The sequence below is a fragment of the Bos indicus genome, chromosome 10 (assembly GCF_029378745.1).
Source record: "Bos indicus isolate NIAB-ARS_2022 breed Sahiwal x Tharparkar chromosome 10, NIAB-ARS_B.indTharparkar_mat_pri_1.0, whole genome shotgun sequence".
Lineage (NCBI taxonomy): Eukaryota > Metazoa > Chordata > Mammalia > Artiodactyla > Bovidae > Bos > Bos indicus.
In genome coordinates, this window is record NC_091769.1 from 19,255,919 (window position 1) to 19,275,839 (window position 19,921).

The 19,921-nt window shown below is 36.7% G+C and overlaps 1 protein-coding gene across 2 annotated transcripts in view; it reads left to right on the plus strand.

Annotated features, from left to right (window-relative positions):
* ARIH1 (ariadne RBR E3 ubiquitin protein ligase 1) overlaps positions 1-19,921 on the plus strand; it is a 108,057-nt gene that overhangs the window by 17,845 nt on the left and 70,291 nt on the right. The window contains exon 2 of one of the 2 annotated variants that reach the window (XM_019968237.2): positions 11,827-11,894. The exons of the other annotated variant lie outside the window; for it this stretch is intronic. Coding sequence (XP_019823796.1) covers positions 11,827-11,894 — 68 coding nt within the window. The remainder of the gene's footprint in view (positions 1-11,826; positions 11,895-19,921) is intronic. 2 annotated transcript variants of the gene reach the window in all.

Genomic DNA, 19,921 nt, shown 5'->3' on the forward strand with positions numbered 1-19,921 from the left:
GGGTCCTCCTGGCTTCTGCCCCTGATCTTGGACATGGGGTAGTTCCTCTCGGCTGCGCTTGTGTGCCATCGCAGCCGCCTGCACTTAATCTGGGTGTTTGTAATATTTGTAATATTTCTGACTTTGTGTCTAGTTGTGGTTTTCTCTATGTTTTGGAGAAGGAAATGGCAACCCACTCCAGTATTCTTGTCTGGAAGACCCCATGGACGGAGAAGCTTGGTAGTCTACAGTCCATGGGGTCGCAAAGAGTTGGACACGACTGAGCGACTTCACTTTCTTTCACTTTGTTTATTTTGCTTTGTGTTTTCAGAACCTTTTGAATCTTTGGGGGTGATGTCCTAGGGGTTTTGGAAATTCTGTTTTGCCTTTATCCTGTTTCCTCAAGTTGCACATATATTAGAGCTTTTTATTATGTTCCATATGTGTTCGATGCTCTTTTGTGTATCTTATATCCTTTTTTCTCTGTGCTTCAGTGTGATTGATTTCTATTGATCTGTTGTCTGAGTCTCTACATCTGTCTTCTCCTTTGTCTGATTTGCTATTAAACACCCCTCAATTATTTCAGGTACTATATTCTGGAGTTGCCATTTAATTCTTTTTTACTGATGCTGATTTTCTAGTGATATTTTTCTTTTTCATTTGTGTTACATCTTCTGCATTATATTCTCCAGCATATTAAGAATTTATTACTAAAGGTTTTGTCAGCTAACTCCCAACATCTGAATTATCTGTTAGTCTCTACCATACTATTTTGTTTTCAGTCACGTGTTCTTGTCATTTGACATATTTTGATTACATGCCAGTACCTCTATATAAAGTATTTAGAGATTCTGAATGATGATGGATTCCTCCAGAGAGGATTTTTATTTTTCCTTCTGCTTGACAGTGAGAGTAGTGAGTGGTTGTCTTAATCCAGTAAGGTTGAGTTCTAGCCCTGTTCAGTTCTAGTCTCTCTTAGGTGCCATTGGCTTTTTTTTTTCTTCAACTAAGAATTGATGTTTTTCATCAGTCCCTCTCCTAAGGGCTCCCAAACTTTATTTCCTTCCCAGACTGCTGGAAGCACCAATCTATGTTTCAGAGGCTCTAGATTTTTAGTCTTGGCCCTGTGTGATCCCAGGATTCAGTAAATGTTCTGGGTGGAAGACCAGCCATTCCTCTACTCATTGAGATACCCCTTCAAGTCTCAGTATTAGTTTCATTTAGTTCTAATAAGTTAACGCAAAGTTAGTGACTCTGAACAACAAAAATTCATTATTTTACAGTTGAGAAAGTCAAAAGTTCAAAGTGAATCTCACTGGGCTAAAATCAAGGAGTTGGCAGGCTGTGTTCCTTCTGGAGGTCCTAGGGGAGAATCTATTCCCTTGACTGTTTCACTATTAGAGGCTGCTTACATTCCTTGACTTACGGCTTCCTAACTCTAACCTTCAAAGTCAGAAAAGCATAGCATCTTCAGTTCTTTTCTCCACTTTTGCCTCCTCCTTCTTTTAAAAAGACCCTTTGATTACATTGGGTTGACCTGGAAAATCTCTAAGGCAGCTAATTGGCAGCTTTAGTTACCTCTGCAACAGTAATTCCTCTCTGCCACGTATTATAAATTCATGGGTTCCAAATATTAGGATATGAACATCTCAGGGTGGGGGAACCACTTTTCTGCCTGTCAGTAGCACCCCTCTGTGGTAGATTATCAGTATTCTGCTTTGCTCCCAGAATTCTCAAGTGCCTCCAGGGAAACCACTGAAGTTGTAAAATTACCACCTTCTCTAGTTTTTGTTGCCTTCACAGCTCTCTGCTGTTTTCAGACATGATTTTGGGACATTATCCAGCTTTTCTGGTTCTGGATGGGGATGGTTGTATACATCTTAACTATATTCTACCTGAAAATGGAATACTAAATACTTTTAAAAATCAGTCAATATCCTTAGTCTATCAGATCTGTCTTGGAGATTTTTGAAGCATGCTTTCCATGGGTGCATACAGCCACATTGTGGGCTTTTGAACTTCAATTCCAGCTAGCAAGTATGACAATTTAAAGATTGGAGTAAGGGAATGTCTGAGATTTGGGAAAATAACAGGATAGAGGGGAAAAAAGATCTAATTTACTCATTTTTATGTAAGGAAAGATTTGTAAACATAGAAGTGGTAATAATCACTGATATTTATGAACTATGCTAGGTGTTTTCATTCATGTTTATTAGTTTATTACAAAGTCCCAAGAAAGTAGCATTATCTCTATTATATAGATGAGTAAATTGAAGGTAGAGAAGCTGAGAAATTATTTTCTCAGGGAATCTCAGAGTTTCTCTATTACAGACTGGTGGAGGACTGGTGGGTCTTTTTGACTTAAGATAAAAATTCTTTCTGCTATACCAAACTTTTTCAGACCTTAGTTGGACTTTATGACTGAGTCAAATCCTCATACCTTTTTTTTTTTTTTTTTTTTTTTTGCTATGCTGAAAAGTTTATAGTACTAAAAGAATCTTTCATTTTAGCTAATTGACTAATTTTAAATGTCTCTTGTATTAGTTATCTATTGCTGCATAACACATTACCTAGCACTAGGGGTTTAAAACAGCAAACATTTATTATAGTTTTAGGTTGCTTAGCCGGAGAAGGCAATGGCACCCCACTCCAGTACTCTTGCCTGGAAAATCCCATGGATGGAGGAGCCTGGTGGGCTGCAGTCCATGGGGTCGTGAAGAGTCAGACACGACTGAGCGACTTCACTTTCACTTTTCACTTTCATGCACTGGAGAAGAAAATGGCAACCCAATCCAGTGTTCTTGCCTGGAGAATCCCAGGGGCGGGGAAGCCTGGTGGGCTGCCGTCTATGGGGTCGCACAGAGTCAGACACGACTGAAGCGACTTAGCAGCAGCAGCAGGTTGCTTAGCAGGGTGATTCTGGGTCAGGGTCTCTGATTAGGTTGTAGTCGTCCTGTCAGCCTAGGATGCCTTTATCTTAAAGCTTGGTTTGTGTTGAAGAACTGCTTTCAAGAGGACTCACGTAGTTGTTTGGTAGAAGACTAGTTCTTTATCACATGGGCCTCTTCACTGGGCTACTTTAGTGTCCTCGCTACAAGTTAGTTGACTTCCAACTAGACCAAGTGGTCCAAGGAACCTAGACAGATACAGTAAATGTTTTCATGGTTTAGCCTTATTTTGTGATTTCTGCATTGTCCTATTGGTTATACAGGGCTTCCCTGGTGACTCAGTAGTAAAGAATCTGCCTACCAAGCAAGAGACCTGGGTTCAATCCCTGGGTCCAAAAGATCTCCCAGAGAAAGAAATGGCAGCTCACTCCAATGTTTCTGCCTTGGAAATCCCATGGACATAGGAGCCTGGTGGGCTGCAGTCCATGGGGTCACAGAAGTGTTATGACATGCTGCTGCTGCTAAGTCGTGTCCGACTCTGTGCGACCCCAGAAACGGCAGCCCACCAGGCTCCCCTGTCCCTGGGATTCTCCAGGCAAGAACACTGGAGTGGGTTGCCATTTCCTTCTCCAGTCACGACATGACTTAGTGAGTAAACAACAGCAGTTGGTTACACAGTCAAACCTGTTCACTGTGGGAGGGAACTGCACATATCCCAGAGGGCAAAGATCACTGGGGGCCATCTTGGAGGCTGGCCTACCACACAGACTATGTGAAAAAGAAGGGAAAGATACAGAACTGTGGTTATGACACTTTATTAGTTTCAGGATCATGAGATTAAAAAAATTTTTTTTACATTATGCTTAATAAATAACAAAAAGGGAACTCGAAAGCTCCCCAAACTGGGTGTATATATAAAGCTCTTAAGTACATAATAATTACTTTGTCTATTTAATTCATATTTCTTATCTTATAAAACTCATACCTTATCTAAGACTAGAGTCTGACCCATCTACATTACTGTGTAACCTTAGACTAACTTGGTTTATAGTTTGAACCTGCCCTTGCAGAAGGAAAGGTTTGGACATAATTTCTAAAGCTCCTTTCTAGGTATAAAATTCAGGTGACAAAAGGTAATTAGTGTGAATGCTTTCAAGATAGGGAGCTGAAAGACCAAAGCCTCCTTTCCATCTGATCTAATGGCCCTGTCTATCTTGAAATTGGTCCTCTTGGATTTTATAACACTGTTCCTAAAAACATTATACATCTTCCTGTCATCATGTTCTGCCAAATCTGTGCTAAACTTTTACGTTCATGTGCTTCCCCTTGGTGTGCTTTGGCAGTGGGTGTACAAAGATGATTGGAGAACACTTTCCTTTCCAGGGCTCCTAGTCTAGGAAGGGCAAACACATAAATCAATCCTTGACTGTAAAGGCAGTAACTAGGACCTATAATGCCTGCTTTTATCCACATGTAGCTTAATCTCAGTTATATCCTGTTTCTTGATTTGCTCTGGTCTGGTTTTTCATAGTTGAGTATCTTGGTTTATTGCCATTACCCAGAAATCCCACCCCTACCAGTTTGTCTTTTGAGATGTTATTTTTACACCAGGTCTACCCTGATGTGTTTTCACTTTTGTTGTAGTTAGACCACTCTTTGCTGTTTGGTTAAGGAAAGCCTTGCCTTCCGAAGACACTATCTGGTTTTTAGGAAAGAAGGAAAGTAGTCCTTTGGATAAGTCTTGCTAGAAGATATTAGAAGTTATTAGAAGGTTCTCATTGGCAACATCAGAAAAATTAAAAGAATGAAAAGAGTGATATTGATGGAAAATGGGGCCTTATCAGTGTGGTGTGATTACCACAGATTTTTTTAGGAAATGCTGAATGTCTCCTTTTTTTTCTGAGTGGTCATCCTGTTCAATTTTATGACAGTGTCAAAAATGTTCATACTTGGTCTGTTTATGGCCTGAGAAAGTACACCGTATCTTTACCAATCTTGATAGGCAGTAGGAATGGGACAGGAAATGGTGCTTATGAGGAACCTACTAAGCCTAGGGCTTCTTGAGCCTAGAGGGTTCCATTAACTAGGTTACCAGAGGATGCAGATTAGGATAAAAGATTCTTAGCCTGATAGATCAGACTTCTCATAATTTGACCTTTATCTACTTTATCCATCATTTCTTCACACTCATCTTGACACAACAAAATAATAGTCCCTGTGAAATGATAGTCCCTGTGAAATTCTCCTTTGTGACTTTGTCTTTTTTCCTTTCAGATGATTTTCCCCTAATAAACTCATTAATACTTCAAGACTCACCTTAAACATCATTTCATCTTTGAATCTTTCTCTTTGAGTGGGTCTCAGAATTTTGTATATATAATACTATTATTTAAAAAATAATTTGTTATTCTCTTGCTAATGGATTTTGAAAATCCTGATCAGTGTTACCTTTGGTATTCTCATTGACTCCCACATTTCCTGCAACATGGCTAATAAACATGGATTTGAAGAGTCAAAATTAAATGTGAATGAGTTTTATTATTGATAAAAAAATAAGTCTTGGTACTACTCCTGTGTTTTTCCTTTATGAATGGTTCACATTCCTCTTCTGTTGACTTCGTCAAATTAAATCTTCTCTCATTCTCTAATATATTTTCCATTTTTTTTGTTTTGAACCAGTTGTTAAGGGAATATTAGTCATCACAACAGTTCTCTGAAGTAGATGGTATTTTTACTATTTTATGGATAAGGAAACTGAGACTTAGAGGAATTAAGTAGCTTGCCCAGGCTTTCATGGGGTCGAAACTCAGTATTTTAGATCATTAAATAGAAATAAAACATATATGACTGCTCTTGTCTTATGTGTTGGGTATTTTCTGTTTGTCTCTCCAGATCTGCTCTTTGTCTTTCCAACTCTGTATGCCCCAGGAGACTAACTTGTATAGTCAGTGGACTGTTTTATGACTTTAGTGCTGTTGCTTATGAATCCAAATAAATAAACCAGTGTGCGGATAGAGGCAGAAGTCTACTATGTACCCCATTTAAACTTTGCATCTTACATATGTACCATCTTCAAGAAAATTTCAAGCCAAAATTGGTATTTACTACTTTCCATTCCAATTTAAGCATTTAAGCATTAAAAACAAAGTTTTTTTAATGCTTAATGTTAAAACAAAGTTTTAACATTAAAAATTGATGTATGTTGTAGAATGCACACATGTATAATGTAAAATTTGTGATTTATATATGGAATGACAAACTGAGGCCAGTAGTCCTCAAAGTCTGCGTTCCCCTGACAGACACATTAAAGAGGTTCTAGGTGAATAGCATGGTGAAATTGTTATCAATGCACTAGATAACAAATGCTTCATATATTTAAAGGGATATTAGCTGATTTGACTTATTTTGTTCAAAAATGAGAAAATGTTTCTTTTGTGAAGTTCTTAGAGGACCGTATTACTGATAACACACCATTTAAAGTTAAATCTATATCTTTCAACCTTCTGTTCTTATAAAACAAAAACTTAGAGTGAGCCTCATTGTTATTTGCTGCTGCTGCTGCTGCTGCTAAGTCGCTTCACTCGTGCCCGACTCTGTGCGACCCCATAGACGGCAGTCCACCAGTCTCCCCGGTCCCTGGGATTCTCCAGACAAGAACACTGGAGTGGGTTGCTATTTCCTTCCCCAATGCATGAAAGTGAAAAGTGAAAGTGAAGTTGCTCAGTTGTATCTGACTCTTAGCGACCCAATGGACTGCAGCCTACCAGGCTCCTCTGTCCATGGGATTTTCCAGGCAAGAGGACTGGAGTGGGGTGCCATTGCCTTCTCCGCATTGTTATTTAATATGAAAGTAATGCTCCTTTGAAAAGAAAATATGTATGTGTATGTATATATAATTTTACTTACCAGTCTGACTTTTTAAATATAATCATTACATTTCATTGGCCCTAAACATTTTGTTTGTTTTGTATTAATATAATCATCTCAACTCACATTGCATTAATATAGTTATCCTGGGTCCTCAGAATATATGAGTATCTGTAGCTTGATTTATAATGTGTATTCCACTCAACTATAAAGCCAAAAGGGTGAGAATAGCACTTTAAAATTTATAAAAATCCTGTAGTCATCCTTAGGAATGAAAGTGTAATAAATAGTAGTTAAAGAATGAAGGATGATAATAAACTTGTCAACTATTTGATATCAAAGTCAACACAATTTTTGATTCATGTAGAGTAAGGTTAATAGGAATGAAAAAGATCTTAAAGATCTTATGCTGGCCAGCAACTTACCAAGTGTACTGTCTCCCTGTTAAGTGGTCCCTGAGCCTGTTCTTAAATGTCTACCATGACTTAAACCCCCACAGCTGTTCTAGAAGTAAGCGCATTTCATATTTGAACAGCTCTGATTTTGAATTTTTCCATATGTTAATATCTGTTTATTTGTAGCTTTTTTCTTGAACCTACCTGATTCTAACCCTTCCTCATGATAGCCTTTCTGTAATTTTTAAAGAGTTATTTAACATATTGGAAATTACCAATGCATTAAACTATATCTAGGCTAATATTTGTGTGTGTGTGCAGAATCTAGAATAAAGCTTCTACTTCACTTTTTAAAAAAATTTTATTTATGTTTTAATTGAAGGATAAATGCTTTACAGAATTTTGTTGTTTTCTGTCAAACCTCAGCATGAATCAGCCGTAGGTATACATGTATCCCCTCCCTTTTGAACCCCCTCCCATCTCTCTCCCCATCCCACTTCTCTAGGTTGATACAGAGCCCCTGCTTGAGTTTCCTGAGCCATACAGCAAATTCCTATTGGGTATCTATTTTACAGATGGTAATGTAAGTTTCCATATTACTCTTTGCATATATCTCACCCTCTCCTCTCCTCTCTCCATGTCTGTAAGTCTGTTCTCTATGTCTGTTTCCCGTTTGCTACCCTGTAAACAGATTGTTCAGTACCATTTTTCTAGATTCCATATATATGCCTTAGAGTATGATATTTATCTTTCTCTTGCTGACTTCACTCTGTATAATAGATTCTAGGTTCATCCACCTCATTAGAACTGATTCAGCTGTGTTCCTTTTTATGACTGAGTAATATTCCATTGCGTATATGTACCACAACTTCTTTATCCATTCATCTGTCAATGGACATCTAGGTTGCTTCCATGTTCTAGCTGTTGTAAAGAGTACTGCAGTGAACAGTGGGATGCATGGGTCTTTTTCAGTTTTGGTTTCCTCGGGGTATATGCCTAGGAGAGGGATTGCTGGGTCATATGGTGGTTTTATTCCTCGTTTTTTAAGGAATCTCCATATCATCTTCCATAGTGGCTGTATCAATTTACATTCCCACGAACAGTGCAAGAGCATTTCTTTTTCTCCACACCCTCTCCAGCATGTATTGTTTGTAGACTTTTTGATGAGGCCCTTCTGACCGGTGTGAGGTGATATCTCATTGTAGTTTTGATTTGCATTTCTCTGATAATGAGCGATGTTGAGCATCTTTTCATGTGTTTGTTAGCCATCTGTATGTCTTCTTTGGAGAAATGTCTGTTTAGATCTTTTCCCCACTTTTTAATTGGGTTGTTTGTTTTTCTGGTATTGAGTTGTATGAGCTGCTTATATATTTTGGGAATTAATCCTTTGTCAGTTGTTTCATTTGCTATTATTTTCTCCAATTCTGAGGATTGTCTTTTCACCTTGCTTATAGTTTGCTTTGCTGTGCCTCACTTTTTATGGATTGTTAAAGATTGTTATGAACTGGTATTTTGGATTCAGACTTGTCTGTGTCTGCTCAAAGTTACAGAAAGTAGGATACTGATGCAGCACTTACGCATCCTGTTCTGTTAAATAAATGCCAGGCAAAGCAGAAGCAGATGTTTCTTCATACCCTCATTGCAGACATTGGCAAGTTTTGCATAACAAGTGAATAGCTAAGTCATCCTGCTGTTACTCTTTTATTGATAGTCACTGTTGATGTTATATATTCTTTTTTTTTTATTCTTGCCTTTAAGGGAAAAGAAGCAAAATCTCATTCAGAAAAATGAAGCAGCCATACTTAGGTTTAGAACAGAGACATCAGTTTGCATTTTGACCTGTTCAGTGACTGTCTTCCAGCAAAGAATAGACAATTCTTCAAAATTATACACATTTTGCTAATTAGAAATCTCTTGGAGAATCTCACTGCCATTCATTTTCAGCTAGCATCAGTTATTTTGGGAAAGTGTGTCTGGATATTTCAACTCTTGTTTAAACAGAATGTGGCCTTCCCTCATGGCTCAGTGGTAAAGAATCCTCTTGCCAATGCAGGAGACGTGGATTTGATCCCTGAGTCAGGAAGATCTCCTGGAGAAGGAAATGGCAACCCACTCCAACATTCTTGCTTGGAAAATCCCATGGACAGAGGAGTCTGGTGGGCTGCAGTCCATGGGGTCACAAAAGAGTCAGACATAACTGAGCAACTAAATGACAACTACTATGGTATTTCCTCTGACTCTGCATTTATATAAATAAAAGCAGTTGTTGGACAGTATTAACTGGTTGACTCTGATTAAAATGTTTTCTACTGCCTTTTTTTACGCTTCTGAATCAGTTTAAGTGAAGACTATTACGAAATTGTGATGGAAATTTCTTATCTTTGTTAATCAGGCTTTTCTTCATTCTGTGTAACCAAAGCAAAATACAGAAATAAGTTGCATACTGGGGCCAATATGACTGAACTGTATAGCCTCTGATAAAAAAAAATTTTTTTAAACAGCTTTAGTATTCTAAGACTGTTGATATATTTGTTAAGGATTAGACTGTCATCTTTTTGTTTGTGCATATATTTTCTTGGCTCAAAATTCAAAAAGTACAAAAGATAAAAAAGAAAATTTCCTGCCTTAATATCTTAACTACCTGATTCCCTCCCTCAGAGCTAATCACTACTCTTATTATCTTTATTCTTAGTACTTTTCTCTTAGAAATAGAACCCCCACAATTCTCCTAACCTGATTTTTATCCTCCTTTTAAGATCCTAAATATGATTATTTTATGGATTCCAAAAATAATGCTTCGGTTTAATTGAGAACAGTATATAAGTTGAGTACTTGATTGATTTTTACCTAATATTTTCTTAGCTACACTGTTCTGGGGGACTACAGATACTGGACAGTTGTTTAAGGTGGTTTGTATAAATAAATTATAATACAGTGACATGTCCAGCAGTAGAATTACAGGAATCAAAAAGGAATGTTTAGTGCTATTTTCTGGAAAGTACCGACAGGTAGAAGTGGGTCTGAAGCTGGGTTTTGAAAAATGAATAGTAACTTAGTTAGGCAAATGGGATTGGAGATGGAATTCCAGACAGAGGAGCAAGAGCAATAGAATGTACAAAAGGTAGAAGCTGTTAATGGTCTAAATTGTTGAATGAACAATTAGGATTGGGAAGTAGTGTGGTCAGAGCTGGACCTAGACAGGTTATGCATTTTGTGAAAGGTTTTAGCATAGTGCTAAATGAGATGGGGCCAGTTGAAACAACTGTAAACTCTTAATATAGGATTAGTGTTGAGAAGTACCACTTTGTTGGCAGTATAGGGAGTAAATGAGAACAGGGTGACATTAGGAAGCAGGGAGAGTAATGAGAAATGTATTATAATCTGGGCAAGAAATACACGATGAGGTTGTGAAAGCAGGAATGGAGAGGTAGGAGAGGTATTCAGGTATTAGGAGGTAGCATCAGTGAGAATTGAATTATTTTATTAGGAGACAAAATAGTTTAGTGGTTAAGACTTTGACATTGTATAGAACTTAGTTCCAGCTATTTTTTTTTTAACCTTTTATCAGCTGTGTGACTTTATATCAACTATATAATTTTAATCAGTTTCTTTTGCTCATCTATTATAATGTAGTTGAAGCTTTAAGCAGTCTGCATTTCACTTTCTGAATTAATAGTTCCTTTCCATTCTCCCAGTAAAGCAGGCTTATTTGATGTTCATGGCAAGCTCTCAGCTTGTTAATCTTCCTAGATAAGTAAAACTAAATGAGGAAATTAACCAGTTGCATAGGACTCATCATACTATATGATGCCATTTATATGAAGTGTCCAGAATAGGCAAGTCCTTGGAGACAAAAAACAGGCTGGATGGGGAAAGAGGAAAACAGGGAGTGACTGCTAGTGAGTATGGGGTTTGTTTTGGGGGTGATGAAATGTTCTAAAATTGATGGTTAACACATCTATGTGTCACAACTCTGAATGTAATCAAAACCACTGAATCACATACTTTGAATTTTATGGTGTATGGATTCGAGGTAACAGGAAAACTCCACATCGCTTTAAAAAATACTGTTGATAGTTTTGTTTGTAAGTGTTTTACTTTATCTTAGAAATTGGCCTAAATGGCACTAACACATTGTTTTAAGCCACCCAAGTAATCTAGATGTGGTGTGAGCAAACATTTTTACATAGTCACGAAAGTACACAATAATAAAATGCTGAAATATGACTTTCATTCAATGATTCCCACTAATAAACTCGAATCACACAGGCCTTGGCACTACATTAGAAATTGTTGTGTGTAATAATTGCCATTTTAATATTTCATAGAAAGTCTTTGGATGTGATAGCTTCTTGTGTGTTAAAGAGCAACCTCTATTTGAAGAAATTGTGTGGTGTGATTACAGAAATACCTGCTATATTGGTAACTGCTGATGGTATTAAAAATACTGATTATTTTGCCTTTGGCAATGGTACTATTTCTACTTGAAAGGGAATAATATGGAAGTCAAGAATAGTTTATTTAGTATGTGTATGGGAGAGTTGCAGATATGAAGTTTAGGTATTTTACTATAGAATGTAGGTATGTTTTCTGGTTCCTCCCTCTCCTGTATATACTTTGATTTTAATTTTTAATCAAGTCTGTCTATCTGGCCTTTGCCGCTGTGGCCCATTGATCTGTCCATCTGTCTGTTACAGTGCATATTGGGTACTTCCAGACGTATGAATTCAGTGATGCAAAGGACAGGAGGGCTGCAGCAGCAAAGGTAGGACAGAATCATTCCAAAGACAAGTTATTAAAGGATTATTAACATATGTATATGTGAGCACATATTGATAGCAGCATCTAGTTATTTAAGGGCATACAATTTATCCTATAAATCGATATGGAAAGCCTGTTCTGACATGACAAATTTCACATATCTGTTTATAAAGGGCACAGTTTTACTGTTTTTTAAGCCAGAAGTTTACTTGGTATTCAGGCAACAAAGTAAATTGATGTTTGCCACTATCTTTTTAAAAATGATGAATAATAGAAATGATTAAATGGAAGATATTTATGATGCTTGCTTGATTCATGAACCTGGTTGATTTTCAGAATCTATGACAACAGAAAATCCCATTTGTAAAACTGGGAGAAGAAGCAGGAAAAATAGATTGATCTGGCCATGCATATATATTTATGTATTAATGTTATATATCTGATCCTATTTTGATGAAAATAATTAAATCCTGGTGGTTCTTTTAACTTATGTAAGGAACCTTAAGGATTTTTACTTAAATATTGGTACCATTTACTCATATTTGTATCCGTTTACTTGCTAAATGATCACACTTGTAATAGCTCTTCCTGGCTTTTTTTGGGTAAATGTTGGATTAAAATGAGAGAGCAACAGCACTTTTATACTTAATCCTAAGAGGTAAATCACAGCCAAGTTATAAGAACTTAGGCAGTACAGTGCAAACATTTGAAGAAAAAGACGTGAAAGGCTTATATATTGTGTAATATGGTAAAGTGTTGGATTGCTTATTTATTACTCTAGTATTGGTTGTAAAGTGAGATTTTATAGGGATAACTGAATGATACAGATATTTGCATCATTTTCTTTGCTGTTGTGCTTCCAAAAGACAGGGGTGGTTTTTCTAGCAGGTAATTATAGTGTTTCTCAAGGCTTCCTGAGTGAAAAGGCAGATAAAAGTTGGCATTTGGATTTCAGTGAAGATTACGAGATGTTCAAAATGACTTTAAAATGAAGATCTTAGATATCGGTAGCGTAAATTCTGGCCCCAAAAGTTAATAGTTATAATAAACTCTCTATGCTATATTGAAGAGATCTAGTATACTGTCACTTGAATGTGAAAATGTATTTTGAAGTGCCGTTTCTTGGTGTACTGTAGTAGAGAGAGATCTTTAATCAGTAGTGTTGAGGTGTTTCGGTGTATTTTAAGATCTTCCCCACACACACCAGGATTTTTTGATCTTAGAAACCTTTTTGGTTAACTTTTTAAAATTTTCATACCTTCTTTCAAATGTTTTTTAGGTATTTCGTGGTGTAAAATAAATCACAAATTATTATCTTTTTGTGTGGCATGAATATTAGTCATGAATCTATAGTTTCTTCAGAATTGTCAGACCTAGTAGTCCAACTCAGTATAAAGAAAAATAGTTCTGAATTTCAGAGACCTAAGTATGTTCTAATGTTGACTGCCACTATTGCCATTTCAAAAGTAACTTCTGCTTTTTGGTTTTCACTTTTTTAAAAATGTATGTTGGTAGCACCTTTACAAAATCTAGTTAATCTATGTCTTTATGAAAAGGAATTCTTAGTAAGGGGGTGAAGAGGAAACTGTTGAACTGTATCTAAATCATTGCTAAGATTTGATTTTTTTAAAGTTGTGCTTGTTTATGCTTTTGTCAATAAACTTTAATCTATAACTGACAACTGTTAAGAATCCTAAAATTTCCATTAGTCTGATAAAATATTATTTGGTTGTTTTAACATTTTTTTTGAATTGCCATTTCATATCCTTTGTGCCTTTTCTTATTGAGTTCTTAATAGGATAGTTTTTGTAGTTCTTTTCTCCCATCTGTAATTTGTGGTTTAAAGTAATACATATGATGACAGATAAAAAACTAAGATAAAATTATATAAAAATGATTTCAGAGAGGGTGCCTGTAAGAGTGCTGAATCTTCAGCTTTCACAAGGAATGTGGTAATATCTAAAATGGAAAGATAGTAACTATATGAGCATAAGCATATTATTTAGGATAAATTTAAAAACAAGGAGAAACAGCTAAAAGAATTGTAAATGGTTGCCTCAAAGGATTGGAAATAAATAGCATCTGGGATATGGCCAAGATGGTTGTTAAGCTTTGAGGTTACCATTACCTTCTAAAACTGTGTACATACTCTAAAAAAAAAAATCAAGTGATTCAATGCAGTCCCATCATTAAAGGTCCACATTTAGTGATACTTCATTCTTTAAAATCCTCTCTGCAGATATATGTAAAAATGTTCTTAGTCCAAGCCTTCATGAAGGAAGATTCCAGTTGTATGTATCACATGGTTCTTATTTAATTCTTAACCGTTGAGCTGTGTATTTTGAGGATAATTAGCAAGAGAATGTACTGGAGATGTACATGACCTGTTACAGCTTACTTGTAAAACTTCCTTTAAATGATACAAGAGTATATATTATATATTTTTGTCTATTTTAGGATCATTTGCATTTATGATCTTTAAAGACATTTACAATCTCTTTATTTTCAAGTAAAATTTTTCATAAAAAAGCATTTGTAAGATGCTTTAAAAATTTGCTTAAAACTTTCACAACTCAAAGTATAAGCCCTATGATTTTCAAATAATCGCACATCTAAAATATTCTACAAAATTTTGTGTACCATATATACATGTATAGGTTATGAATAAGAAGTAATCAGTCAGTTGCTAATCAAAATCCTGTCACTTACCAATAGCTGTTTTGAGTTGCTGTGTTGGGAACAGAAGGATATTGGTTAAAAGAAATCGCTTAAAGCACTAGGTCAGATACTATTTAAAAAAAACAAAACAGTAGTAGCCGGGAATGTGCATGTGTGTGTTTTTCTAAGTGCCTCCACATGGAGAAATAACTACATACAAGACTGCTTAATGAGAACCTACTGTGTAGCATGGAGAACTCCACCCAGTGCTGTGTAGTGATCTAAATGAGAAGAAAATCCAAGAGGACGGATATGTGTATATGTATGGCTGATTCACTTTGCTGTATAGCAGAAATTGACACAGCAGAGTAAAGCAACTATACAGCAATTTGAAAAACCAAGACTTAACAATATTCAGTTTGCGTTGTAGAACTAATTTTTGTGTGCCATCTTTAGATAGTTTGAAGATGGCTGTTAGTGTGAGAAGTGACAGTACATTGAAGTCACTCAGATGTTTTGTTTCTGTGTTTGCTGGAACACTTTTAGTATGTGCCACATAGGTATGTGGAATGCTAATACTTTGGGCTTGACCATTGGAATCCAGAGGAGAGAATATGAGTAGATGACTCAGGGTTGCTAAATAATCTTAATTATTTCTCACAGTTTCAGAGCTATGAAAAAAATATTAAAATAGAATAAGGTGGTTTATATATAATCTTCATTTGTGGTTTAGATTAGCTCCATTATGCCAAGATAGTTTGGAATTGGAGTTACCTGGTTCTTGGCCTTGCCTTTTAGATTTTTTCCCCCTTGTAATGAGAATTTTTAAGATCTGTTCTCCTAGCAGCTTTCAGATATACAATATGAAATTAACTGCAGTCATCATGTTGTACGTTATATCCCTGTGATTTATTTCATTTTTTGAAAACTTCATTCTTTTATTTTTGGTGTCGATGGGTCTTCGTAAGTGTGTGCAAGCTTCCTCTAGTTGGGGTGAGCAGGCTCAGAAGTTGTGGCTCCTGGGCTTAGTTGCTCTGCTGCATGTGGAATCTTCCTGGACCAGGGATTGAATTCATGTCCCCTGCACTGCCAGATGGATTCTTATCCACTGTACCACCAGGGAAATCCTAGTTTTTTCCCTGCTCCTAATGGCAGTTAGGAGACTGAGGTCCACCAAAATCTTGTTTGAATGGGGCCTCATGTAGTGGTGAAGATTTAAAAGAGTTAAAAGATCTAAAAAGTTTTAAAAGAGTTAAAAGATTTAAAAGATTGTTGTGTAACTTGGCTATTGTTCAGCTACATGTGAAACTAGATAGTGCTATTTAAAGTCATGAATTGGTTTTTCTGTTGTAAAAAAGAAGTTTTACATATTGTTTCTACTGTTCATGTAAATAATATCCCTTCCACCCAACCCGTTTGGTTTGCATTTGGATTTTTACAGAAAAATTTAAGTGATTATACACAGTTTAGTATCCTTCCATTTATAGAAACATTTGTCTTATTCTGACTAAACTCTTGACATTCTCTAGAGGTGAAATCTTTGACTCTTCAAATTTGAGATGACGTAGAAGTAATTCCCTTCATAAAATGCCTATACAAGGGCAAGTGAAGAAGAGCAAATTTCAAATTTGAAATGTTATTGATGGGTGGTTGGCTGGGTGCATTCAGTAACAACTTTTGGTACATCAAGATTAAGTTTATAGTTCAGATGCTTACCTCAGAAAACTTTCAAGTAAAGTATCATGGATCTACAGAATTAAAATAGTTAGTCAAAACTTGTTAGTGTTAAATTTTTTAAAAATAATATCAAAGGGTAGTGAGTAGAGTATGAACTTCTTACTGAAATAATCTCCAGGAAGCACTTCAGTGGAAAAGTATCTCAAGAACATTACCCTCAACATTCCTGCACACCCCCCGCCTTTTTTTTTACCTTCCTTCTCCTGATAGTTGCTTAGAAGTAAATATTCAAAATTGGAAACTTTGAGGATTAGTGTTGTAAATTTTTTTCCTATTTATATAGTGTTTAAGCCATCTGAGAATTCTGTAATGGTCTTCCTCATCCTCCTAATCTCCGTAATTAGGAGGATGGAGTAGAAAGCCAAAAACTTTATTTCTAAGACTGTTTTGCATTTAGGGTTTTTTAGATGTGAAATAGTTGCTGCCAGTTATTTAATAGATACATATTTGAGAGGTGTGAAGGAAGTTCATCTTTCTTCCCTTTTCTGCCCCCCATTCCTCCCTGCTGCTTTTTTCTGGGTTGTGAAAATTTGATATTTTTCTGCAGTAGCAGAAATGCAGCATCGCATTATCCATTCTTCACCTTTCTATGTTATCAAGAGGCATTTGTAGCAGAGGCGGTAGGGAGGCTCTTGTGTGCATCCCCTTGTTTCATGGTTATCTGGAGGCAGTTGTTGTGGTGACTCTTTGATCCCTTGGATCACAGTTAGCTGCCATTCTTGAATTTAGTAGCTCTATTGGTAGCTCAGTCAATAAAGAATCTGCCTGCAATGCTGGAAACCCAGCTTCAATCCCTGGGTTTGGAAGATCCCTTGGAGAAGGACATGGCAAGCCATTCCAGTATCCTTGCTTGGAGAATCTTGTGGACTCAGGAGCCTGGTGGGCTACAGTCTGTAGGGTCCCAAAGAGTCAGACAGCAGTGAAGCAACTGAGCACACACATGCACGTTGCTGGCTTAAGGGCAGAGAGTCCCTTGTGCTTCAGTTGTCTCGTGTTCTGGTGTCATTCTTGGAGACGGTCATAGCCTTACAGCCCCATTCTTCCAGTCCTTGCAACTATTAAGTACCCAGTTGCTCTTATTAACTCTCCCTTTCCTCAAAATACCTAGTGCTTTCTCTTCTGGCACCTAACCCTGATTGATGAAAGTCAAGAGTGTCTTTTGGTGACAGGATCCTACTCTTTAATTTTGTATATCGTACAGTGTGAGCTTTTGATACCTAGAGAATTTATTGTATGTATTTATTGTATGTCATTAACTGTTAATTGTATTGCAGTCTTTTATTGACTCTTGGTATAAAGTTCTCAGCATTCTTACATACTTTTAAAGGGAAGATGTTTATACCTGAATTATACATGATAATTTCTTAGAAGGAAATCAGGTATTTAATTAAATCTGAGAATTTGGAAATGAAACTTTTTACAGTTAGTGTGACCAGCTCAGAATGTTGCTTCCTTACATAGTTTGTACCAGTGCTTCTCAAATTTTAATGTGCATACAATGTGGATTGGGATTTAGGATTCTGCATTCCTAACTAATTCTTGGGTGATTATGATTTTGTGGGACGCATTTTTGAAGTACTGGGTTGGCCAAAAAATTTGGATTGGTTCTGTAAATTAAGGGACATGTTATCACCCTATTCCTAAACCAGTCCCTGGGGATATAATTCTTAGGGATAGTTTTCTAAACTTTTAAAATTGCACATTCAGTATGTCATAGAAATTTACTTAAAAAAAAAAACAACCCCACAAAAATGGAATATTGTGCATTGCTCAGAAACTTGCTTTTTTCAGTCAGTGGTATCTCAGTAATATCCTTCCATTATAGTGTTCACAGGTCTATTTTGTTTTTTAAATTGCTGCATAATATTTTAAGTATGGATATAGCATAATTTATAGGCAGTCTTTTGGGAGAATGTAGGTTATCTTTGCTTTATTGCTGTTACAAATAACGTGCATGTCTACTTTCTTATTCTTACCCTTTTACACTTGAAGATTTCTTTTGGGTAGGTTCCTAAAAGTAAAATTTCTAGATGCATTTTAAGTTTTGATCAGTTCTGCTAAACTGTTGTTACAGAGGTTTTAAGAGAGTTGTCATCTCACTAACATGTTGTGGGCCGTTTCCCCACATCTTTGTTTCCAAATATTATAATTTTTTTTTTAAGATCTTGGCCATTGTGCTAAATTAAAAACAGCCTGTACCTATATTACGGAGAAGGCGATGGCACCCCACTCCACTACTCTTGCCTGGAAAATCCCATGGACGGAGGAGCCTGGTGGGCTGCAGTCTATGGGATCGCAGAGTTGGACACGACTGAGCGACTTCACTTTCACTTTCCACTTTCATGCATTGGAGAAGGAAATGGCAACCCACTCCAGTGTTCTTGCCTGGAGAATCCCAGGGACGGGGGAGCCTGGTGGGCTGCCATCTGTGGGGTCGCACAGAGTTGGACACGACTGAAGCGACTTAGCAGCAGCAGCAGCAGCAGCAGTACCTGTATTAAGGAGATCAAATATTTCCTTTTGGGCCAGTTATATTCTTTGAATTCATAAACTGCCTATTTTTGTTGGATTATTTGTCTTTTATGGACATACGTGTTTATTTACCTTTTATTGTAGGTGTTGCAAATATTTCTATACAGAAGTTTTTGTACTTTATGGCTTTTGGGTTCCTATATTGCTTTAAAAGGCACATTAATAGCTTGTAAAAATTTAAATTGGCAGTAGCTGTCTTAAGGACATCTGACTCTTTGCTACCTCATGGACTGTAGCCTACCAGGCTCCTCAGTCCATGGGATTTTTCAGTCAAGAGTACTGGAATGGGTTGCCATTTCTTTCTCCAGGGGATCTTCCCGACCCAGGGATCGAACCCAGGTCTACTGCATCGCAGGCAGACACTTCACCGTTTGAGCCACCCGGGAAGCCCTCTTAAGGAGGTCAGATTAAGGTGAATAGAAACATAGAAGCATGAGCCCATTCTCGTGTAGGAAAATTGTCAGACTGAGTTTTGAAATGGAATCTACAACCTGTTCTATTTTAGATCAAATTTTGAGAGAAAGCTAGCCTTTGTGGGGTCTTTTCTGTGTATGATAATTGGGTTATTATTTTTTTTAATTTTTTTGTTGTTTCATCTTAGACTGCTGTTTTATATTATAAAACCCTTTCATCTAATATTTAGCTTTCCCCTAAAATAAGGATTATCTATTGAGACTTTTCAAAAATAGTTGCTTCTCCATAGTACTAATCCTAGGAATGGCATTCAATAGCTTGGTTGATCTGCCAGGAGATTCTGTCATACTCTAGAGTGTGGGCATGTCTGCATGTATGCATACATCTAGAACTGTGGTTCTCCACCTTGGCTGCATGTTGGAATGCCAGGAAGCTTTCAGTAAATGGTAATGCCAAGATTTTTCCCTTTTGCACCCAGTCCCCTCCTCCACCTCTCCTCCCTTACTTTGCTTCTGATGTATTTAGCCTTGGATGTGGCTTGCACATCAGTTTTTTAAAGTGCTTCATATTCTAATGGACTACCATAGTTGAGGACCATTTGATCAAAGAATAGAGGATGATAGTGCATAAAGTCAGCTGGGACAGTTGTGATATGAGACCCACTTTTTAAAGATCCAGAAATGGAACTTT